Genomic DNA, 25,662 nt, shown 5'->3' with positions numbered 1-25,662 from the left:
AGAGCGCTCACTCTATTATTTGTAGAGACCTAGTTTCTCTCTTGATTTGCCATCTTCCTCTCCTCTTTCACTTATTTCTTTCCCTCAGGTCAGCTTATTCTTAATGGTTAACTACATTTTAGGCAGTGCAGCTACTTGTTAAGATTTTACTTTCTATTAAAACTCCGAATAAGAAGAAATACACACTTTGATTTAGATTTTTAATAAGAAAAAATTAAACTTAGCAGAAAAACAACACCTGAACCAGCCTTCTCAAAAAGATCAAAGTTGAGGCAAAATCATGTTAGACAAAATTAGAATATCTTCTATGTAAATTCTATGCAAATAAAGTTTAGAGTTTGCAGAATCAATAGCCAATTAATATGCATAAGTATATACTCTGTTACAAGCTCAGTGTAATTTCCTCACCTTTTTATGACAATTGTAACACTGTCATACTGACATACTGTGTGAGAACTTACAATAGTGTTGATGCTGCTCTTATTAAACTTTTATTTACACACTACAGACCATTTTCATATGGCTTCCGGATAACCTTTCAATAGTTTGGAAATACTTCTAGTCTTAATCTTCATGCTACAGGTATGAAGTCTGATTGTGGAAGCAGTTAAAAGAAACATCTTCATACCTGTGACTAAGGACCCTCACACCCTTGTTTGCAGCTCTGACTCTTCAAAGTTACATGCCATCAGGAGTTAAAGGCTGTAGGTCCAACTTAAAAATTCTTCAGCATACAAATGACTGTACTCGTCTGACTAGTCTTTAGCTGATTAAAATAGACTATTCAGTGGAGTAAAGCCACTCACATTTTCCTTATTCATAGTAGTAAGGTGCAGATAGAAATATTCTGTATTTGGTTGCAACTGAGGAGACAGAAAAGTTTAAGCTCTCTTCTTGATTTTCAGTGGGGCATTAAATTTAGAAAATAGTGGAAACATTACTAGAACTTTACTTTTAAAATGCCCTACGTCAGATCCTTAATTATATGTTATACAGAATACATTGAGTATGATCACAAAGATTTTTTTGCCATCTCTGTATCAATTGGCAATCTTCTTACCCTAAATATATGAGTAACTATTAAAAAAAAATCACAAAATTCAACAAATAGTTCATTAAATTATGGTGATTAGACTTCCTAGATACCATGGGAAACTGGAGTGATCTCTCCACTAGAAGATCACATAGTGTCTAATCCTAGAATAATATGCTGTAACTCCTCACTGAAGCAGTCCGATAATGTGGCCAAGGAATTGCTATGGAACAAAATCTAGTTTTCCATGACCAAGCTATTAGAAAATGAAGAAGAGCATCACAATAATAATGGTCAAATTCATGATTCTGGGGAGACAAGGGATATACCTTTCTCTGTCAGCAGGTGCGAATATTGCACATACGTTTGCAGTGAACTGCATTTTTTTCACTAAAACTATTTTAATAATTGACCGTTGGAATATTATTACACATTTCTTAACACAGTTGTCTGCGTTAGAGGAGAGAAATGTGAAAAACCTGGCAAGTTTAATGTAAATGACCCCTAGATAGATTGAACACTTTTGAAAACACGTTGAAAAATTATTCAAGGGTATCATAGAAATGGAAATGTGACTTATAGCAGAAATCATTACCATGTTAACATTTGTCAGTCACTACCACCTAGTAGTATGTGACAGACCGTAGATTTTTCTTATTATTAAATACAAGTGAAAAAGGGACCTTAGAGATAAGTGTATTATACACATTCCTGAGTTAATGAGGACAGTAGTTCTAGATAGTGACAATCCAATCAAAAGGGAGCTATGAAATGTGCAAACCTACTATAGATGAATTTTACTCAGCTGTGCAGCATAATTTAGTTTAACAGGGTGGCTCACAGAAAGGAACAGTTCTATTCCCTTGAATTTTTACAGTTTCAGACATTTACCTAATAACTGCATCATCCTAGACTCCTTAATTCAAAAACATACATGACAAATACTTACTGTAATTTTTCATGAAGAGATAGACAGGCAGCCAGGCAGACAGATAAAAGAAATTTTCATCTTTCTGGTGTCAGTCTAAAGAGCATCCCTTTGCATGCTACTGTCTCAAAAGGTGTCCCAAAGGAGAGATTTGTTTGATTATTTCAGACTCCAACTTACAACGGAGTTGCTATCGTACCACAGCAGAGTGGAGGCTTAATTAAATTCTTTGCGCTTGTTTGGTCAAAGTTCGGTTGAAGATATTAATGTCAAATGTCCACTGAATGACAGCTTATTGCCATGCTTGAACAGTGGAGCTAAAAGATAGTATCAGCTTCTTGCTTTCTATATGCATAAAATAAAGTTTGCTTGTTGGAAGCACACTAGTTTGTTCCTGCTGGTTCCTAAGAATTATCTGAGCTATATGTTTGAATTCAAAACTGATTCTTGTAGCTTTTATCTATTCCATAAGTTATGCTAATAATCACACCAACACTATAGTTTAGAAAAGTATATTAAAAAAAGGGAAAATGGAGGCTGTGAAGTGAAGTTCTACAAATAACTGGACTCAAACGTCAAATTAACGTTAAAAAGTCAAACTGTCCTCCTCAAAATCTTTGTGGATGCTCACCACTGATCAATTTCCTCAAATTAGATATTATATCTAGAACTTTGAGAGATGTCCAGGAAGACGATACTTTCAGCAAGACCCAGCCAAGATGCTGGCCAGAGATCGTGCATTAGTCCATCTTCTCCCTCTCAGATGCTATCTGACTGGCTGGGTTGTTCTGGAGCTTAAAACCGGTTATTGACCTCAGAATGACAGCACATGGCAAACAGAGCTAACCTTTCAGACTGCTGATGGTCTTGCTGCTTTCGAAAATTGGAATTTTTTTCTTTTTTATTAAGTGGGCTGGCTGGACAGCATCTTGAGTAAACAGGATTGTTATATGGCCTGTATACAAGGCCAAGGGTAAAATTCAAAGAAACGACTAATGATTTAGAAGCTTATGCCTCAAATTTAAAGAGAAATAGGCATAGGCACTTGGGAGTCCTAATGCATTTGAAATATAGTTCCCTAAGTGGCTTTTTTTTTCCCCTGAAAATGGAATTTCTGAAAAAACTTTTAAAAAATACGCACTTTCAGCCACAACATAGATTTCTGATTTGGGCTCTAAGCTTGAATTGTTATGTTGCCTTGGCAAACTCCCAAAGGCTGCCTCAGTTTCTATTTCTGAAAAATAGTAACACTTTTTAACTTCATGGGAATGTTGCAAAAATTAATTAATTAGAGTCAAATCTTGATCACCTGACTCTCTCATGTGTTTCTATTAAAGATAGCAGGGATAATATTTAACTAGTGGGTCTTAACCTAAAAGATTCTGAGCATTTTGGCACTGATCCAAGGAAACACTTAAGCATGGCTTTCCTGGACCTGGACCAGAGCATTCAACATCTTTCAGATCAAGTCAAGTGTCAGTAAGATGAAAAGCAATATAGACAGTCCGTGATTGAGTATTACTTATTCCCTGCCTGATCCTGAGGGATGGTGAATCTTGCCCTCACCAAGTGATGAGTGCCATCAAGTGAGTAGCTTCCTTGTTATTTCAGAATTCTCCAGCAGACCACAAGAACTGTAGAAAAAAGAACAAAAAAACCCCACCACCCCATATCTCCAGGAAATTTACTGTCAAGAATAAAGGGGGGAAGAGAAGTGAAAGAAAACAAAAACCACAGCAAGGAATATTTTTGATATAGATGTGATGCCTAACTTCAAGAATCTTTTTTTTTTTTTTATTATGAACATGAGGGCTCTTGAATTTAGGCAGCTTTCATCACAACATATTGTATGCCTTTAAATGGAATTCCCAGAAAAGAAATAATTTTCCCCTTATTTTGTATCAAAATAATTAAATGCATCACTGGTGATCTCAAACACGTCTACCCACAGCATATCAGCCTGTTTCATAATGAATCACCTCTGATCCCAAAGTGACCATACTGCAAAACCCTGTTAGGAAATTAACTGCAGGCCAGGGAGTGGTACTAATCACACAACCAGACGAGACCACAGCTGCCCAGCTTAGCTGTATAACCCCTTTTTTTCTGAACAAACCAGTAAGTTCTTCCTACCGAGTGAAGCTTCTGGTAGAGGCCACACGCATTGCATACATATCCACCATTTGCATTCTTTCGCCAGAGAGAGGTCTTTGTGGTCAGGCAATTGGCACAAAAAACACCCGAGCCTCTACGTCTCTGAAACAGGGAAGAAAAAGAAAAAAAAAAAACACATAGTAAAAAAAACAGGTCAGAGGTGAGTCACATGAGCTGCGGAGTTAGGACAAATCAACACAGGAGTTTTGTCTCTAGACTGGCAACAATGACAGTATAAAACCACACTGCCCATAATGAGGTCAGGTTCAATTGTGCTTAATAGGCACCACTGATTTTCATTATAATTAACCCTAGAGTGATGGATGAGGTGTGTGAAACACCAAAGCCTTTTCAGAATAACAGCTTTAACTTTTTGAACTTCAGGTTTTGTGCATTTAATGATGGTTTCTAAACAGCAAATTCTGAAAAACCCCTCTGGAAGCTGACAGAGAACATTCTGTAAACTTCTCCTGGTTTGTTCACCGCATTTCACAACAGATTATTTCTTTTCAGTTTGCTTGATTTTAAAGTGTGATCGGTAACAAGAATTCTGAAACACCACTTCAATTAATTACAGTTTGTATCTGCGTCATACTAATTCCTTTAACAGAGATTATACTTCATTAATTGAATACACAATATTCAGTTCCAGTCTTTCCCACTTACTTCTAAAATCAGTATAAGCTACCACCTATTTCCCACAGCCCACTATGAACGAGGAGTACCCTCTGCCAAACAAATAAAAGTACAGTATTCTTAATGAGACCTCTTTTGAACTTCACATGTAACCCCAGAAAACACCGTCTTATCAATGGATAGATTTATTTATTTTATTTTAGTCAGGCAAAGAAAGGCACAGTACAACTTTACTAAATACAAACTGATTTTCAACCAGACTGAGCTGTGCATTCATCAGCTTTCATAATGATCCAGGAAGATTTAAAAGTAGACACGTTTATGAGTATTGCTCGTTAAATTTTTTCTACGGAGTAATGAATTCATTAAACTTTTCATTTAAACAAAAGTCAGGCTGTGTTTGTGGGCACAAATACTAATAAACAGGAAATGGAATTCTTTTGCTGAAAAGAAAAATCTGAATTTCAACTCTGTTCCCTTTTTGCAAAGGAAAAAAATCAATAAGAAACCTTCAGCATCTAAGACAAGAATGGGTGAGTACAGGGAAAAACAGCCTGGGTGAAAACTAATTTTATTATAAATTAAAAATTACTAACACCATAAGTAAAAATTTCAGAGTTTCATAAAATTTAAGTAATTTATTTAACTTCAGTCCATACTGTAGAAGACTGGTGTTCATGCCAAAAAAATACAATGGTTATAATTGTACTCTGATACATTTCAAATGGAAAGCTTTCTGCAGACATAATTTTGGCTTCAAGACTGGAACACTTTCTTGGCATTGAAAGGGCATTTGATTCATCGGGTGTTTCACAATGTATCACTAAAAAGACCTGGTGAGCAGCCAGTTCCCTATAGGGTAATTTTTCCATCCAGATGCAAGTGCTATCAGAGGCCCTCGTCAGCTAAACTAATTATGATCTTGCATTTGCTGATGCCTGCTCACTCTAACGTTCGACATCCTCCATTAATCATCAATACAAGGAAAATGAATGAAACGTAAAGAAACGAGGGCTGGTAAGCTGCACAGCCATAAAAATCTGAAATGAGTGCAATAATTTAACAAGATTGGGGAAATGTTTTTAGTGAGCACAAAGTCAGGCTAACAATTGCCCTTTTAAACTAAGAACACAATTTCATTAGTACAGCAGGTTGTGCTACTTTAAAGTGATACAATAAAATCGAGATTGTCGTCAAGATAATCTCTCTCTCACCCCCTTACATCATCCCCTACTTTGTCTCTTAAATCACAAGCAGTAATACACTATGTTTTTCTCAATTTGGCTAAGGGGAGAACTAAACGGTAGTCGATGTCCTTCAGCAAACATCTAACTAGTTGTGTACATGAGACACAGCTCACTCTGGGAAGGCGCACTTGCCTACAAGTAAATTGAAGCTCCCAATTCTTTTTGTGGTTGCATATCCTTGCGCAACTTCACCTGGCTGCTGAAATTTTCCTTAAGAGTACAATAAAAGCTTCACTAAACTAACCCCAATTTGATCCACTTGAAGGGTGAGAAGTTTCCAAGTGGAAATGACTGTGTATGGCCAGGACTCAGATACAACTGCAGAACTGTTCCTTTCCATTCCCACTTTTTGTCTGCCGGCCTATGGCTTCTTGGTGTGCTGTATTAACCAACTGGAGTTTTAATCTGAGTCAGTCTTTCCACCCGTTCATTTCTGTTTGTGTTCCTTGAGTTTGGGAAATACCCGCTACAAAGTCATGGAAGGCTTTTAAAATATATAGAGAACAATCTAGTTTATACGCTGCATTTGCACACACCTAAATGGTGACAGAAGGTATAATAACACTGAAATCTTCATTGAATGCTATGGAACTAACGTATCTTTAAAACATTGATGAAAGTAACTCTTTTTTTTTCTCTTTTTTAAAGATCTGATTCAACCTGGATATTAGTTGCAATGAAATAATACAATGACTACAGCTGACAACAATCTATAAAATACCTAGTAGTAGCTATATGTATCAAAAACCTATACCTGTGTTTGTTTAGTACTTACAAACTATTTATCTGGTTAAAATTTCAAAGCAGTCCAGTTAAACATCCTTCCCTAAATTTAACGCGAAGTATGTAAATTCGCCTTACCTGCTGTTCTAAGCATTGCATCTTATCTTTCTTTATCTTCTCTTATTTCTGTATTATTTAAGGACCTTACACGATAATCAACAATGATTATTCCCCTACCTAAGTGTTCCAACATAGATTACATATACTAATAAATTAAGAATTAAAACACCTCTGGAACAACTTAAATGCAGTTACTTTGTTGAGCCTTTTGGTTATGAAACATCTTTTTACAGTGGGGACACACAGCTTTAGAATGGGTTTCCTGGGGTGAAACAGGACAGTGGCGGAATTGGACTAAATATTCTTGACTCCCAGATCCTACTAACCACAGAACCGACCTGCTTGTCAAAATACACCTGAGAAATTTTGATGATGTCTGCAAGAAAAAATGGAGGCTCTTTTTAAAAGCCTACAATGCCTGTAGTCCTCTTCCCTTAAACCAACAGTTTCTTAAAAAAAAAAAAAAAGGAACAAAAACCTAGGCCTTTACTTCCCATGTAGCAAGTTTTACAAAAGTTATTGGCCAACAGAAATTGTATAATTTTTTTTTTTCTAAATGTTAATTAGTGATGATACTTCTGCTGTTAGTGATGATACTTCTTCTGCATGAGTCTTGCTTTGCATACTCAGCATTTGTATTAGTCAATAATAATGGCCAATATTGCTGGTTTTCCGGGTAGTCTCGCAAAGGAACAGGCACTTGAGCTTCCATCCAGCAATGTCTGTGCAACAGCTATGGCCCACAGCCTCCATAAAACCCAGTCATGTGCTCAAGTGCTCTGCTATGCACCACCCTAGCCAGCATTTTCAAGAAATACGTTATGAAACCTTTTGCTCTTTTTCAAATATAAACACATACTTATCATAGTTAAACTCCTAAGATCAGCCCAGAAAAGGTAAGTCAATGTAACTACTCATGGCAGGGTCTGAGCTACACATAAAAGGTTTCAGACTGCCATCAATGCCACTAGCACTAACTGGAGCTATCCATGAAAATTTCCTGTACATCCTTGGAAGAATAAGCCAAAAGGGTCTAAATAACTAAAATATGTATCTACTAAGTCAAGCTTTAATCATCTGGAGCCTTATAACCACTACATTACAATCCCAAATCCTGAAGGGGCCAGTGCAGCGAAGAGCCTGTCTCTATTTCCATTCCAGTTCCTAGGTCTGGGCGTTTAGTATCATGGTTGTCTCAAATCACATTGGGCTGAAACTTGGCACATGTTTTTGTCAGCCCAGATGTAACTTTTTTTTTTCTTTTCTTTTTTGGTACTGAAAACTTTATTTAAATCAGTTCAGCTGTTTATAATTTGGAGATTGGCCAAAACTGGAGGGGTGGGGGGCAGAGGGGATTTCAAGTTTTTCAGATAACTTTCTAACAAATCTACAGTCATAGTGGCTTTGCTCTGGGGAAAAGAAGTATGCACACATTTTAGTATTTTAGTAGTAGCAAAGCAACAAGTGGATTATTATTTTTATGTAGCTAAGCTATGAAAGTTTGTAATTATTCACTGAACATGTCTTGCAGATCTCTCTACTAACTGTTTTCCCTCAGTAAGAACCATGCTGAAAGCATGTAATTGCATAACAACCCTTGATATGCAGAGTATTTACTCACATTTTTTATGGTTTCATATCTTGACCGTTTCAAATTGAACAAGTCTGAAACTTGGTATACACATTGTCAAGCCTGAATGCCTAATTTTTTTTTAACTCCTTAAATGATTTTCACTAGTTACCAGTACTTCACTGAAACAAGGGAATTATTAGTACTGCTTTCTGCTAAGCAATAAACCAGCAGAGAACACTGTAACAAGTAATTCACTCAGGCATCTTGACAGGATCAGGCCCTTCTTTGTCATAAAGACCGCTTTAGATTTTAGAAAGATGACCCTACTGTTTACATGATTTCAAACTTCATAGCCATGTAGAAGTGTCATTACACTCCACAGTTATACAAAATATATTTAAAAATGTACTGAACTTTCAGTTATTATTTCAATGGAACTTCATGTAGCAGAATATATATTGTAAAAGCACAGCCAAAAAACACTGCTCAGGAACTGTGGCTTTTTAGCTAGCTAGACTAAGCAACAGTGCCTGACACTCTGCTAGTGCCAAATACATCCTGTTTTCAAAATTTCTGCCAGAAGATGCTTTTAGAAACTCAAATAGGCTCCACAAGCGTCAGCCAAGCATTTTTCTTACATCACCCTCTTGGTTTTGGACACAACAAAACTTGTCTTTTTGCTGATTACTTTCACTTCCCCATCACAAAACGACGATATGATGAAGCTTGAGTGGATTTTTTTACCATCTCTGGCTTTCCTACCCTGCCAGAAACGGAGCACGTTGTAATCACGGCTCCAGAACATGAGGTGCAGAGAAATCATAAATGTTACCCAAGAATAAGCATATGCCTGACCTATTTCCAACGACAAAGCTGGGGACTACAACCATACATGCCTCACCGAAAAAAAGGTAAAACGCTGGCTCTGGATGCTCTCTGGCAACATGGGAGGTCCAAAAGGGAGGTGCCAGGAAACCTGCACACGCTCGGTTCAGTATGAGCCAGGTGACCCACTGTGGAGAGGATCAATTGTAAGCAGCTGGTCTCATACCTGTAATCGTCGGGCTGCTACCACACCGTTCAGAAAAATAGTGTAATGCACTCATGGTTACATCTGTCTATGTTGTGTTTGCACTGCCATGAGTATTTAGGAGTTTCTTGTTTCACAACTGCTAGGTCTTTCCAGGTATTGTCCTCCTTATAAGAGGAGGTATTTAGTTCTCTGAGTTTGGGTGAGGCTCAGATTAACTGAAGCTTAAAATCTGGGCAGCAAGGCAGCATCTGGATGTTGGAGAAAGCGTTACTTTCTTCTGTTTGGGATGGGAAAAGAATCTTTCAGCCCTCATTTCTTTTGGCTGCAGAGGCACTCAGACCTTTCTGAATGTGTTTAATCAAAACTGCTTTCTCTCTCAACTATGAAAACAACCACAACTATGTCCCTGTAAAGTTTCACATTTTAAAATTTTAGTTGCTTTTGCTGTAACTATGTCTAAATTAAAAAGAAAGTAATTGGGTTTTCTTCCCTTTATAACTTGGACAGCTTTCAGGAATAGACCAGGCACAGCAAATTTTCGGCCCCAAAGCATAAGTTGTCAGAAAAAGCGAAACACATAAAGCAGAGTGTTAAAGTAGAAGTTGTTTTCAATCTTAACTATGAGTTAACAGATGCCTCTTGAAGTCAATTTAATGTGCCAAATCCAAACTCTTCATCTAAGACATCTTCAAGAACAATTACATTAAAGAGCTGTATTTGAAAGACGCATAAGAAAGAGGCTAGGAAAGGCAAGGTAGGAAGAAAGTAAAAAAGCCAAGAGGAAAGTTAAAATTACACATCTAATTCATATAAAAAGTTTAGTGGAATTTTTAATGTTCTATTGTGACAGCATCTTTTTATGATATACGCTGTATTACAAACTTTTAATGAGAGGAATCTGGGGGGTTTAGAGAGGAAAAAAAAAACAGACAGTAAATTAAACATTACTGCTAGTGCAGCCTTTCAGAATTCTACTCCCGATCCCTTAGGGAGAGTAAATATTTTAATGTGCATGTAAACTCCAATTATTTTTTATCAGCAGCAAAAACGCAGATGAGTAGATTTTGTCCTAGCGTATGTAGCATTTCCCTGCATTTTGTAAAGCTACCTTAGAGACAGCAGCACTTCACTACTCAAAAAAAAAAAAAAACACCCCAAAAAATAGGCAGCGAACTACAATCTCATTGTGTCTTACTAAGCAAGAAGAATTTAGTAAGATACTAGTTTAGGATGTCATGATTGCTGCCAAAGTAAAACATTGGTTGATCAAAATAAATTAGTAAATTAAGAAAAAATACAGCTGTACAAAGAAACCACAAAGTCACTTGCTATTGAATCTCTTCACTGCCGTCACCTCCTTACCTTTATTTCCTCCCCCAAGCTACAGCTGACCCAACCTTTGCCACTGCACTGGAAGGGAAGCGGCTTTGGAGACCCACCTGCAGCTAGAGCCTGAGCTCCACAGGCAGGAATTTACCATTGCTTTCGGCATCCGTTAAGAGCCACATGCAACTATGGGATCACATAAATAATCACAATACACTTTGCAATGACTTATTAATTTTCATTCATTTGAGCATTTATCGGTGAAAACTATGTAGTTCTCAGTGTATCTCCTTGTTAATCCAAACAGGGATGGAAGGTAATTTCACAGTTTCCCCCTCAAGATCTGCAGTGGCACAAATATGAAACAATAAAACTTTTTCTCCAGGTTAGACTTCCCTGCCACAGTTAGTGGGGGTTGATTTTTAAACACTGCGTGTTAAAAATACATGTCATCTTCTGTTGGGCCAAATACATAGGCACAGACTAAATAAATACACATATACATATTTTGGTATGAGGCATTTGTAATGAACACTGAGAAATATTTTCTGGTGGAACTATATGTTAGTCTGGTTTGCAAAGAGTTAAATATTCACTTATTCATTCTACACAAAGTATGATTTTTTTAGAAAGCAGTTTCCTTCAACCATCTTTTACTAGATATAATGTATTTTTAAGGTCTTATCCTTCAACTCGCACAAGCTGATCATCCTTACATCTCTTCCAGTGCCTTAAACAGCAGCTACCACACTATGATATGATCTTGCTTCTGGTGTATTTTGCCACTGACTACCAGCAGCACAACACAGACTTCCATGGAGGCAACCTGAAAATTAATTTTAAAAGTTTTATTAACACCAATAGCAAAAAAAAAAAAAAAAAAGGCAACCTGGAAACTTGCATTTCCCGCACAATAATGATGTCATTTTGCAGCAACTGAAACCTATTCAAGAGGAATAGAAATTCTGTCTCCAATAACTCACCGAGTCAATTACACAGGAAAGTACTGTTAATGGGCTGTCCCCCGTCAAACAGCTCACGTACACGACTTCCTTCTCAATTACCAACTTGTCTGCATTGCCATCTGTAAAAACGAACGCATACCTTGTGCTGCCAGTTTCTGCTCTTGCACTTCCATTAGTGGAACTGGCTGCAGCTGCTCAAGAAGAAAGCCCTGATTGTCTTTGTTTTCCCCCAATGTAGCACCATTTTTCTCCCTTCCTCCTGCACATCAGCTCAAGGTAATGCGTTATCTCTGCTGAAGTGGACTCGCAAGTATTTAAACTACAGCCTGCCTAAATTTGTGTCCTGTTTTCTTTTCGCAGTTTATCACCTCACACAGTAAAAAGCTGCCAGCAGCATCTCTCAACATCTTCACCAGCATTATGATGTTAGTATCCCAACAGGTTTTCTCAGTCCTTTTTAGGAACTGCTGTAAAAATTCCTAAATTTCTGGCTAAACGTCTTCCCACTTTTCTAAATCAGTTTGACCACTCAGGCAATTTTAAAACAGTACTTATATGAAGTAATCAAAAATAAGATTAATAAAAGAAGTCCAATTTTGGTATAATACTATTCCCTACAAAAAATGGCTAGGTAGATGCATTAGTGTGCATAAGCAGGACAGAGGGAGTCTGGTTTGGTAACTGCGATCCTTGCTGCTAAATAATATAAACCTTTCTCCGCTAGCACTTTGCTGAAACAGATTCACGCAGCAGCTCCGATGCTGAACGGCTGCCTGAAAACTCAGCGCTCGTACACACAGATCGCTGCTCCTTTCCGAACGCCGTGTGCTTCCAAACGAGCTCAGCCATTGTTAGAGAACAAATCTAAGAAAAAGTCATTAGAAGTCTCTTGCATTTTTTCAAATTAGAAACATAACATAAACAGTATAAAATGTACAAAATTAGACTACTCTTATTCTCATCAGTAAGTGGATAAAAGTAGTACCCTCAGAACTAAGCATACTGAAAGAGACATCGAGAAAAATGGAAATGCTTCTGACTCTTTCATTTCTTGGCATAAGGCAAAAATATCCAAGCCCTGTCGTCTCAAACAGGGAATCTAAATCAATAGTTAGACTTTGCTATAAACAGATTCACTTTCTGAGATGAAGAGCTAGTTATGAAGGTGCCTAAACACAGAATTAGGTGCTTAAGTTTAGGCATCAATACCAGAGGATTTATGTTCAAGAAGGCACCCCACGTATCCCTTCTTTCATGAAGCAATCTCACTCATCAAACAGACCAAAGTGGAGCAAAGATACATCCATATTTCCTTAAACACCCCTAACTTTGACCTGGTAGAAGAACCAGAGTGCATTTGCAGATCTCAGCTAAGAGCCAATATGTAACTCTACATGTGATAGTAATTGAGGGTCCCAATCCCGCAAGTGCTCTGCTGTAAGCGTGAGCACAAAGCTGCTGGAGTTCTCAGCTTCTGGCATCTGTTCCCACTTCCACAGAAATCAGATGGGCAAAATTAAGTTTTGAGGAAAAAAAAAAATCACAGACATTTAAAAAACATTCCCTGACCTTATTAAAGTCCACGTGATCTCTATTTATATAGAAAATGGCTCAGAAAGCCAGCAGCTGAGAGGAGGAACTCTCATTTGTAGATTTTGGCTGAGGGCTGCCAAAATCAGCAGGGGAAAGGCTCCTCAGGGGTAAAAATTTCAAAAGCCATTAAGTGTCTCAGAAGCCTCAGTCCCACTGACTTTTGATCACCTACATCCTCCCAAATTTGCACCCCAAATTTGGAAACTACACTGGGAGAATAATTTCTAATTCAAAGTTACAAAATGAGGATCTAAAGTTTTCACAGAAGTCTTCAGGACTCAAAGAGGAAATGTCAATTAGGTGTCTACTTCTCGGTGACAACCAGTGAGGTAACATTTACCTGTTACTTGTACTTTAAAAAATTCCCCTTAGGACCATTAATTTTAATTAAAGAAAAAATATAACAAGAAAATGTTTCATATGGACAGCTATAGCTTATATACTTGTTCAGGAACTGAAGTAACTATAATTTGAGTCTCACGCAGTCCCCTTGAGAAAGCTCTTACTAGGGTGGGAGCCAAAGTGGACTATGTCCACCTATTATTTTCAATACGCTTAGGACTGCATTCTCACTGCCGATCTTGTTACGTGCTGTTGCTAGAATGGCTTCCATTCAGAAAAATCAACATTTGCCAACCCATACCACACAATTACCATAGTTATTTCCGATTGTGAGCTTAGGGAGAAACTGTGGTATCCCAGATACCACGGTGTGGTAAATACTGAAAAGTAGTGGCCTTTTTATAATGGACATTTTCATCTAATCCAATCCATTCCAAACACTTTCAGATAACAAGACAATAAGGCAGAGTCTGTGCCTAAGTGGTTAGCTCTAACATAATCGTCTTATTCTGTCCTGTGATCCCACTTTCAGCAAAAATATTTGATGGCTTCCTTTCTGATAGCTTTAAGAAGTAAGAACGGACTAGAGCTGTGATTAACCACAACACCCATCTAAGGAGATATCTCCTGAAAAAGAAAAGGGGAAAAACAAAAAAGAAAAAACCCATATTTGTAGTTTTTTAAAGCTAACCCATCTAAAAGTGGCAAGAGCCTCCTGGGCTGCGTTAGGCAAAGTGTTGCCAGCAGGCAGAGGGAGGTGATCCTTCCCTCTGCTCAGGCCTGGTAAGGCCACACCTGGAGTGCTGTGTCCACTGCTGGGCTCCCCAGTACAAGAAAACCATGGATGTACGAGACAGAGTCCAGTGAAGGGCCACAAATATGATTAAGGGACTCAGGCATCTGTCATACAAGGAGAGCTGGGACTGCGCAGCGTGGAGAAGAGAAGGCTCAGGGGGATCTTATCAATATGTGCCTGATGGGGGAAGAAAAGACGACGGAGCCAGGCTCTTCTCAGTGGTGCCCAGTGAGAGGAAAAGAGGCAAAGACACAAATTGAAATACAGGAAATTCCATGTAAACATAAAGGAAAAGTTTTTTTACTGTGAAGGTGATAGAATACAGGAACAGGTTGCCCTGAGAGACTGCGGACTGTCTGTCCTTGGAGATATTCAAAACCTGACAGGACACAGCCCTGAGCACCCTGCTCTGGCTGACCTTGCTCTGAGCAGCAGGGCTGGACTAGATGATCTCCTGAGCTGCCTTCCAGCCTCAAGGATTCTGTGAATCCTTCTTCAGTGAGAGGCTGTAGATTGCTTGTCACTTTTTTTCTTCTATTAATTTCTACCAATTTTAGCCTTAATTCCTATTCATTTGCCTTGAAAAATAAAATATTTTAAATTTCATGGCTATAAAAGTATTAATTAAAACAGACCAACATCCAGACTGAATGTTACAGACTGCAGTCTGTAAAACTGTACAGCTACTAAAAATGGAGAAATCTACTTTTAAATTCCACCGTAAATAATTTCAGAATGTTTATGAGGAACTGACTGAAGTATCTAATGTAGGTTTTACAAAAAATTATTCTCTGCTTGCTCTTTCCTATGAAGATGCTAATGCCTACTTGTAAATGAGACTCAATATAGGGTGTTGTATAGCTTTCCTTTAAAATACCATTAATATGAGAAGGAGAAGAGAACAACTGTTCTACATTTTGGAGACATTTCTCCTTAAATAGTGTTTATGTACTGCAAGCATCCCTTCCATAAACAAACCAGGTCTTTGGAACAAGTGAACACAATCTCTGAAGAATCTTTACCAGCTTCTATTTCTGGTACATGATGCACTGAGAATTTTAGGCCAACATGGGCATATGGTCTCCTAGTTTGATAGGAAACATTTCATGGAATTCAAGACAGAGCCACAGCATAATGACTGAAGACCTTAAAATCTATGATATAACACAAGGTTGAAAAAAAAAAAAGAAAAGAAAAACAAGTGTTTCCTGATACAGTACTAGAGGCAGTAGGAGCACGTAAAAGCACAAGAAAAAGTAAAGTCATGGTAACTGGTGTGCACAAAGGAATACTCTGGATCCTTTATTAATCAAGCTTAACCTCATTAACTAAACTGCCTTAACCTCTTCTTTTTTTTTTTAGGAGAATCACCCAGTAGGGAAATCAGTTTTTTTTAAAAAACAAATAATAAACAATATTTATCTGAATAACATTCAGGCAGGATTTGTGGCTTTTCTGCCTTTGCAGCCCTAGAAACTGGTATGCCCTCTGTACTTTTTATACTCATTCACATCTGCACAGAGAGACTACTGTAACTGCATAGCAGTGCTTCCAGCATCCCTAGTCTAATTTTTCTCTTACCTTTAAAAAAGTGGTTCTTAAATTCCTTAAGACAACAGCTTCAAAATCTGCATTGTCAGAATTACTCCTACAGATTGCACTTCACTGGAGGAATTGTTTCTAATGCAAGTGGCAGGGTGAGCTTACTGCTGGGGGCAGTCATTCTCTTAAATGGCACAAGCCTGACAAGAGCAGTATGAGAAAAACACATAACTTAGCAGGGTTTTCCATCATGAGTTCTGCACGCCGAGGAAGAAATGTACCCACCCTGTCACATACTCAGGCTTTAGTTCAGAGCACTGCGAAGGACTGGAAAACGGCACTCAAGAAATCAAGCACCAGGCTGGAAGGAGAGGCATGGCGAAAACCGTCCTGCAAGCCCACAGTTAACTTATTTTTCACGTCCTTTGGAGGCTTCTTAAATGAAGCTGACTGCACAGGAATGCCTTGTAAAACAAGCCTTCCGCTTCCTTTCTAAAGTGGCGTCAGCGAAACAGCTCCACAGCCTCGCTCACAGGCAGCTGTGGCTGCATCCATGTCGTAACTGGAGAGGCAAAGACCATTGGGTTGCCTGAACGTGTTCATGCATTTTGTGCAGAGCTAGGACATGGACTCAAAGAGCAACTGTTTGGTCCTGTTCTACTGATCAATTTATCAGACTTTGCTGTTTAGGCAAAAAATGTCAGGGAACAGTTTCCCTTTCACCTTCCACCTGTTAGTATCACAATTCATCCGATTTTGAAACCAGCCTCCAGAAGGCCCACGTACACAACTTTGAAATAAAAAGAAACCTTTAAATTTAGACATGCTGTACAAAATCATAGCTGCTACTTGCGAACAGGCTATATTCAAAGCCATTTCTGTCTTACTGACGGAACAAAACCTCTGACACTCTTAAGGATTCACTTTTCAATTTAATTCAGGTTTTCCTTAACAGTGAATGTCAAATTGTTTTCACTGCCTTTCTCTATCTTTATCACCTACTGGAATCTTTAGGATTGAGAAGGAAAAAGACGTACACCAGAAGGGAGCACATTTATAATGACATGCCTTTTCTCTAGGAGAAAAAAAATAACCTTCCATTTTATCAGCATCTTTGCCAAAAGCCCTCTTTCAGGAACTGAAAAGAGAAGGGCCTTTATTTCCTACATATATTTTATAGGAAACATTTTTTGGTTCTGTGTCATGGACTAGGATTTCACACCTTAGTGGCTAGTCGTATGGAAATGGACATGGCTGTGGAAATTTCATGGCTGTGAAACCCTGATAGTAAAATCAGCAGGAAGATGAGGAAGGTGTGGGAAACACTGAATGATTCATGTGGTAACAGCCTCTGGACCCTTTGAGGAGATTTTGGGATGGCTGCCAATGCTACCTGTCTATGACCAGCATCCTGGACCCTCTAAAGCAGGCTTTAAATCTGGGCATGATACAGAGGGAGTATTGCTCTTTTGAATAATGCCCAAATATGTAAGTGGATGTGACATGTATGGATTTTCATAAGGAAAGATCTTTCCAAAACCAGGTTGCAATTACCAATGAGTTATACCGCCCAGAAATAATTCCTAAAATATAAATACCAGGTCCTGTTTCCTTTATTAATAGCAGTCTGAGTTAATGAGGGAACAACTTCCAGAAGTTACTGTAGAGCAGTGCAAAGCTAAGCATCTCAGCTACGACACTCAACAAATCGGTGTTTTGCAACTAACTCTTCCTTGGCCAGATCAAAGAACAAGTCCTCTCCTCTTTCACACCCAGTATAACCCACCTATTGCATAAAGCACAAGGAGAGCAGAAGATGGTAGAAAACCTACAGAGCTAGCACTGATTTGATGCCAATCTGTTTTAGACATAGAAGAAAAAAAAAAGGGAAGATAAAAAACTGACTGCACTGAGCTTGGCTTTCGCTATGGTAAGGGTAATTCTTGGCTGATTTTACTATGGCCTTGCCGTCTGCCTTTGGAGCCCTGGCATATGTGTGGCACTACCAGGGCAGACATGGTAGACTTATCTTCAAGATGGCCTATATAATTTTGCATTTCAGGAACGACAGCCGTAGCACCGTAGCACATATTGCATGCACAGCCAGGGCTGTGATTTCTACTACATTTCAGTGATTAATGGCCTCGTAATGGAATACAAGTTTCCTACAGAATGTTGCAATCTCCCTACAAATTTGGCCTTGTCTGCTGTTTATTGGCAGGTTGTAGGAGCAGTGAAAGACCAGCGTTGCTGAAAGCACTGGGTGCAGTCCCAGATACAGAGGCAAAGGTGCACGAAGCAGCTGGGCAGCGCTGAGCAAAGCCAGGCTGGACTGTAACAGTCAGCTGTAGTCACTAGAGGGTACTGCGAGGGCACCTAAAGGGTGCTGCTCCCGTGGCAGGGGGTGAAGGAAAACATTGGGAAACTCTACCATAGGCAACGTCACTTGACAATCGGGATGAGCTATTTTAAAGACAGATCTGCCTTAAAAATGCCTATTCTCAGTCCTGATTTTGAAGCGTTCCTGCAGGAGGTATTTGCACACACACACACGCCACCAATAAGCCAAGCAACTCACGCCTGTATGGTTCATTTTTAAATCCAGTGCAGTCTGTGGACCATGAGTCACACAGTCCCTTCTTACGCAAAAGGCCAAACAGCTACAAAGAGCAGAGCAAGAATGAAATTCCTATGGTTTTAACAACGGTTACTCACAGAAGGCAAGATGGGGATCCCCTTGTTTACGCACAGCGTCATGTAAGATTACAGGGCTATTTAAGCAGCAAGGTAGTACAAAAAAAGACAGAATCTCGGCATCTGACTTTAGAAGACACCGCTATGTTCATTAGTGAAGCAATAGAAAAAATTAGCAATCATCTAGTGAAAGAATCTTAGCCACTACTTCTTCTGAGTTTATCCATTAAACACTGCTATCCCGTATAGAGTAAATAACTGCCAGGAAATCTACAGCACATACTTCAATATTCTGGTATTTTTAAAACACACAACCCTTTTCATGCACGAATATCCCTTAATGTGTCTGCTGGAGTTTCTGTGCTTTGCACGGACTAGCAAGAAGGGATGTTGGATGATGCTTGCGTTATGCTCTTAAATTCTACCAGATTTCAGTAATAATTCTGATCAACCAGAGCATTCCAGACTTTATTGCCCATCTTTCTTTTTCCATTTCTTCCATCAACCAACCAGTTAATAAGAAAATAGGAAGAAAATATGTGTGCAATGGATAGCACAGCATTCCAATGAGACACAGAAGTGGACAAATAATAGAATAGCTGGGAATATCAAGCAAAACCGTTAACATTAACTAGGTTTACTTTTCACTCTATTTAAATACAAAAATTTGAAGTAAGAAGTTTCTGTGTTTTAGTCTCAGCCAATTTTGGGCCACACTGAATGTTAAATAAACTATTATTTAATCAAATACAGGCATATTAGTCTCACTCCTGCTGACAACTTCAATTAGAGTATTTTTGCTTCATACAAAAAAGAAAGAAAAAAGAAAAAGCTCATGATCTTTAAACTACTATGGCTTCTGCACAACATCTGGTTACAATTTTTTATATATTCAACCATCAAACTTCTATCTCCACAAAACAGTTTACTCAAGATTTGTTTTAATTATCCTGCATTGCAAGCTTCATATGGCTTTGAAAAGGGGTGAAAGGATCGCTCATGATGCAGACAGATGCAAACTGAAAAGGACTGTACATTGAAAGATGCTTTTGAAACAATTTTAAAAAATGAAAAAATCCTTTCTATCATTGCCAGGAAACAAGTGCTACTTTAACTGTTTCATTACACAATACCTCTTGGCTTGTTCATTAGCAATTTTAATGGTTTTTTGGTTGGATTCTAGGATTAAGGCAATCTTTATTAGCACTTTCATTGGAGCCATACAAGTTGCAAATACATCTTTTCTCTTTTTCTCACCAATGCCACAGTGGGAACACTATATTTCTAAAAGTGCGAGTTTAAAACAGAAAACATAGCAAAGAAAGCATCTGAATGTGATAAACTAGAAATAAAAATGAATTTTATAGCAGCACAGAAAAGCCTTGCTCATACAAAAAAAAAAAAAGTTGTACTGAATTTTAAGCATGGGAGAGATCTAATTTATTTTCATAAGCCTATTCACCTGTGTAAAGTTAAGCACATCCATAAGCTTTTGCAAGATTGGACCTAAGACAAAAATTAAGAAAATGCCTGGGGTTCTGGTTTTATTAAATGTTAGAGCCTCAGTCAGCCAAAGGGACATAACTGTATTTTTCTTAAATGAGTCTTGGAGTGTTACACCAAATCAATGAGTCATCACTACAGATAGAAACTGTTTGTCTTGACATGGTAGAATCATTGTAAACTTTGGAGGATATGAAACTTCTTATTCATTTATTTGCATTACATATATGGATTAATGGGAAAGCATTATGGAAAGTTATTATTTATTTTATGAGGTAACTGCTTTGAAATCCAGTAAATGAAACTCCTTTTTCCTGTTTTTCAGTCAGTCAGCACCCATCATTCCAAGATAGGATATTCAAGGAAACTTCAGGGTTTTTTCTGGAGGTTTCTTCTGATGCAAAGCGTGGATTAGCTTAGACATGGAATGTCACCTTTTAAGATTTTTTTTTTTTTTTCCCCCTTTAAAGATGCTCCAAAGAAGCCAGCAGAAGACATAGCTGCAAAAACACGACTTACAACCATGGTCGATTTATAAACAGTTGAGCTTCACTGGCTCCAATTCCCAGACAGAAATTCTCTTGAGTTTGGTACTGGAGCAGTATGTGCAGCTTTTTTAAACGAGAAAACTTCATTTGTGTATTAAAGAGGGCCTGAAGAGATGATTTTATTTTGGTTCTGTGAGATATTCTGGTATTAAACCCATGATACAGTCATGTCTCTGAATTGGTGACCACCAGCCACCAATGGGTCAACACACGCGTGAAAAAAAACCACCAACACTTTTCAATCCATGGCCAACCATACCAAATGAGTCTAACCCCTGGAGCCTAATTAATTAGTAAGGAGGGCCTCTGAGCAGGCGGTCTTACTAAACTCTGGGCACTGCCTCCACTGGGACTGCAAGAACTGCTGAAACAGTTTCCCTCCATTACAGTAAAATCTGACACTTTGCTTGCAACCAGAAACAGGAGAATATGGAAGAATGCAAAACTCTAACAACATGCAAATTGCTGATAAAAAGCCACTGTTTTTCACAAAGTCTTGGTTGGCACAGAGGATGATGATGGAGACGAAGCTTTATTTTATCTGAACCAGCCTTTCATCCTCAGGTTCAAAATCTTGCGGTTACACCAAAGAGGTGACTGTTCCCCCCAGGTTACAGTTACCACGTCAGTGTATCAGCAAAAAGAACTTGCTGGGTTCATGCTGATTAAAGTGAGGAAACATGAATTGTCACTGTCCTCACTGACACAGCCTGCGAACAAAGGGCTTCAGTATTCACTGCCATCTTTTATTTCAGGTATGAAGAGCACGAATGCGACTCAGAACAAAAGGAAGCCGTCGGTGAAGCCTTCTTTTGCATATGCACCCCCTGCACACAATCCCAAGGTACATTTTTTGTGTGGTGGGAATTCAGACACGTGATTTTGATTAATGTTAATGCAAGTCGTGTGGCCAAATCCCTGTACACTACTTTGAGAGTTTATTCTAAAATCGAAATATAATTAAGGTTGCAACACAAACCAAATAAGGCAAGGAAATGACACTTCATTAGTAACCTATTCGTTACAAGTACCATAGGTAACCTGTTGCAACACTGTGGTACTATAATAAAATGTTTTAAGTGTTTATATACCACCACTGTCAACTGGTTAGGAAAACACGGTAAAGACATCCAGACACACTAAAAAAAAAGGTTAGCTTCTGCAACTAGATAAATTACCTCTTTAGATTATTTAGTTGTGGTATTAGATCGGAAGATTTTGAGTCCTCTTCCCAGTGACACTTGGAGACCAGCACATTTGTTCTCTTTGTAAAGTTATACTAATGAGCAGTCGTGCACAATACAGCAGATTGTAAACAGAGGAGAAGAGGAGCTGAAGGGAGTAGGAATGCATACGAGGGGTTTCTGTTTAGTCAAGCTGATAGGTAACAGATAAATGACCTAAAGATTGTTTTCAGTTTTCCCTCTTGCACAAAGCTATATTCCAGATCTTTATAATTCTGAATATCAAAGATGAACTCTACAGTGAGAAAGGGTATCATGCATGGGAAGAGGTCCTGTGTCCCTAGCACTGCTTTTGCGGATGACTGAAGGTGGCATTTCTGTGGTCATTCCCTTATTCTCGTTCTGCAGAAAACTGCCAAGCCAGTTTTGTTTTGTGGGTTTTTTTAAATTATTGTTATTTCTGTGGACTGTGGGCTAAGGTTTTTCATCTTCTTCTCCATCACGTAAAAGCTGATGAAAAGAAGAGTTCTCTAAACTCTCTCTTGGAGGCAACAGTAGCATTTTTACTAAAGATCAGTAGAAGCTATCTAAGAACCTGTGGATTATAATCTGCAATAAACCACTTTTACCATCTTTGTAGTGTAGAAAGAAGAGAGTGTTTTTGTGTGTGTACACGTGTGCGTGAAGAATGGAGGGGAAAGGGAGGAAGAGGGTACCGATAGCAGCAATAGTCTGCTGTGCTTTACAGAACAAGGAGATCTTACAGTAGCAAGTGGGCAATGGGTCTACCTGAGACTGAGCAATTTTCCATGTCATCATGAAAAGCAAATGAGATTAAAGACACAAAATACAATTCAGTCCTTCATGTAAGATTTAGGGTTATTATTGTAGACCTCAGGTATTTTGTGCTGGCATTCTGGACATGGGTAATGTTGTTGCTAGCAGTAAATTCAAAGCTCTTAACGTACATACTACAAAACAAAATCTGAGAAAAAGAACTGGTGCTTAATGGAAAAATATCTGGGCAATAAGTGTTGATCTTTATTACACATCTATTCACTATACTCCCCGCCATACCTCTAGCAAGTTCAGAAGAGAGGACTACACGCTACTAAGATAAATTCAACTTGCAGTCTGTAATCTGACTTTATAAGCACCTTTGGTAGACTCATATAAAATGTACAAGTAAAATGATCTAAATTATGAAGTAGATTTTTTCTTTTAAAAAGTCATTGAGAATGTCTTATATACCTAGTTTTTTCTTTAACATTATATTCTCTTTAGAAGTGGATTAGAGGTATACTGTCTTTTGACATAGTGCAAGAAGCAGGAGTGTACAGAGAGCTCAGAGGATGTAATTTTTTCCCTCTAACATAAAAAGATGTGTGAAGTTACTATGGCTCTTCAAAACGGCCTAGTAATTGAGCCTGGTTATGGTCTCATTAATGTGCAAGTTTCATTTATCACCTTCTTTCTTTGTGGATTATGTGCATTGAATCATCAAGACTTGTGACACCTGGTTTTCATTTGCTCTGTTCAGTGCTTCTTTTTTAATCAGTTTGTACTAGATTGGTGTAAGAAACAGTCTGAAAGTAAATCACACTACCCTCCTGAAAACAGAAATGAGAAAATTTCAGCTTTTTTTTAAATTTACAATTAAATGCCTTTTCACTCTCTTTTCATGCTCTTTGCATGCTTTTCTTTCAAGTACGTTTAATAACATGCTTGCTGCAGCTACTCATAACATAAAAGGAGCAAACAAAACAATGTACACTTAACAGGGGAGATGTAGGTGTCTATTAAGTTCATTATTACAAAAAGTAATTGATTTTAATTCATGTAAATGTAAGTGACAAGAATAACACAGGCAAGGCTTTTTCCTGCTGAACTACAATATCCTTGTTAAGTTGCACAGTTTAATAATGAGATGTTCTCATATAAATTTCCCTCTGCCTTCCTTCTTTACTTTACTTTTCTAAAATACGTATCACTTCAAATATTTCCATTCCGCATGTCACTGGCAAATGCCAAAAATAGAGAAAGAGAGATTTGATAAAGATAAAGCATGACAAAAGTTTCACGGATAATTGCCTTCACATATCCAGTTCAGCTCTCATCTCTCCTAATTAGCCTCATTACCATACCTTAACAGACCAGCAGTCACTCAAACTCCCTGTTTTTTCTGTCAAAACTATTGCTGACAGGCAAATGGACAACACATGCACTGAGTGAGTCTATTCTAGACTATTCTTTTACAAGACTAGCCTCCAGCAGAAAACACAAAACAATAGGTCTTCTATAAATGTATAATGAAAGTATACATACAGTGTGTGAATACTCAATAAATTATTGTTCTATTCATTGCCCTGCCATCACTTAAAATGAGGACAATAAAAAAAGAAAAATCATTCTCATACACTATCATTCTCCAGAATATCAAAGAGATCAAAACCAATGCAGTATTTCACTATGACTGATACAGACTTTTAGAACAGCCTCGCCACAGTCGCTGAAAAAAAAAAAATCACTTGAGTACTGTAAAGTTTGAATACGTCGGTGCAGTACTGCTTTCAGCATACCCACGCTATCTCAGGAAGCTTTTTGTTTTTACAAACCATGTTCAAATGAAAAAGCTTCATCCCATTGCTCATATTCATTTAAAATTAGCTCGTAAAAAGTATCCACAGAATAGTTCACAAGGGCACTAGAAATATTTTAATATTAAACTCCAGTGGTTATCAAAACATTAAACTGTATAATGGGAAGCCATTGAAACCCCTCACAATGTCCATTTCTTTTTCATTGTTGTTTTAGTCACACATTACATTATGTATAGAGTTCAGATACATGGTACTTTGTTTTCATTTTCTCTATTTCTCTATACATTTCATTCTGTCTAACATCTAACAATTTGGATATGTTTTTCTATCATAACCTCCCGTTAAAAGGTACAGTTTTTTAGTGATTTGTTGTATTTTTGTGTTCACAGTACCACTAATAAAATAAAAATACTGTTTCATACTTTTCATAACAGAAATTTAACACGCGCAATGTCACTTATTTAAGAACTGGACATTACACAGTTACAGGTCTCTTTCCTCCCCAGCTCCTTAGACACAATCTTTCTTGTGATTTTATTTTTCTTTTGTACAGCATAAGTTGTGATGCAATCTCTATAGCAAAAAAAATCAGTGAAATGGATTTTCTGCACTTTGCAGTTTGGGGAAACTAACAGTCCATTCAGCGTGACTGAAAAATACCCTGAAGGCCAATATTTACTAAGCATGGCACACACACAGGAGCCTTGTTAAAAATCCACAACAAATCTCTCATTGCAAACAAATCTAGAGGCTTGAGAGCTGCTGCAACTGTCGGGGTAATGCTGATCCTGACAGTAGAAAGCTGCTTTTTTACCAAGCTAACAGCTAGCTAGATGTCTGCTGGCTTCTCACCAAGATTTCACTATTTCAATTTCTTCTCTTCAGGATTTATTAGGTGATGAATATACAGTAATCTATCAGAGGGATAAACAGCATCAAATGAAGGTAAGGCTGACACATCCGGGCACCCAGTACTTGAAGAATGCCCGTAACCAACAACTATAACTACTTCATGCAAATAGTCAAATAAAGCCATACGAAATTAAACTCTAGGCTGAAGTCAGACACTGTGAGGGAAAGAAATGGGTCAAAGAAGGGCTTACAAATAACAGGAAATACTTT

The 25,662-nt window shown here is 38.0% G+C and overlaps 1 protein-coding gene across 2 annotated transcripts in view; it reads right to left on the bottom strand.

The window, feature by feature from the left end:
• TRPS1 (transcriptional repressor GATA binding 1) overlaps window positions 1–25,662 on the bottom strand; it is a 173,058-nt gene that overhangs the window by 3,115 nt on the left and 144,281 nt on the right. For both annotated transcript variants that reach the window (XM_050892799.1, XM_050892800.1), the window contains exon 5: window positions 4,095–4,217. In XM_050892799.1, the coding sequence (XP_050748756.1) occupies window positions 4,095–4,217 (123 nt within the window). The remainder of the gene's footprint in view (window positions 1–4,094; window positions 4,218–25,662) is intronic.

Source organism: Gymnogyps californianus, chromosome 2, assembly GCF_018139145.2.
Source record: "Gymnogyps californianus isolate 813 chromosome 2, ASM1813914v2, whole genome shotgun sequence".
Taxonomy (NCBI): domain Eukaryota; kingdom Metazoa; phylum Chordata; class Aves; order Accipitriformes; family Cathartidae; genus Gymnogyps; species Gymnogyps californianus.
The sequence above is the reverse complement of the archived record's forward strand: the minus strand, read 5'-3'. Positions and strand labels throughout refer to the sequence as shown.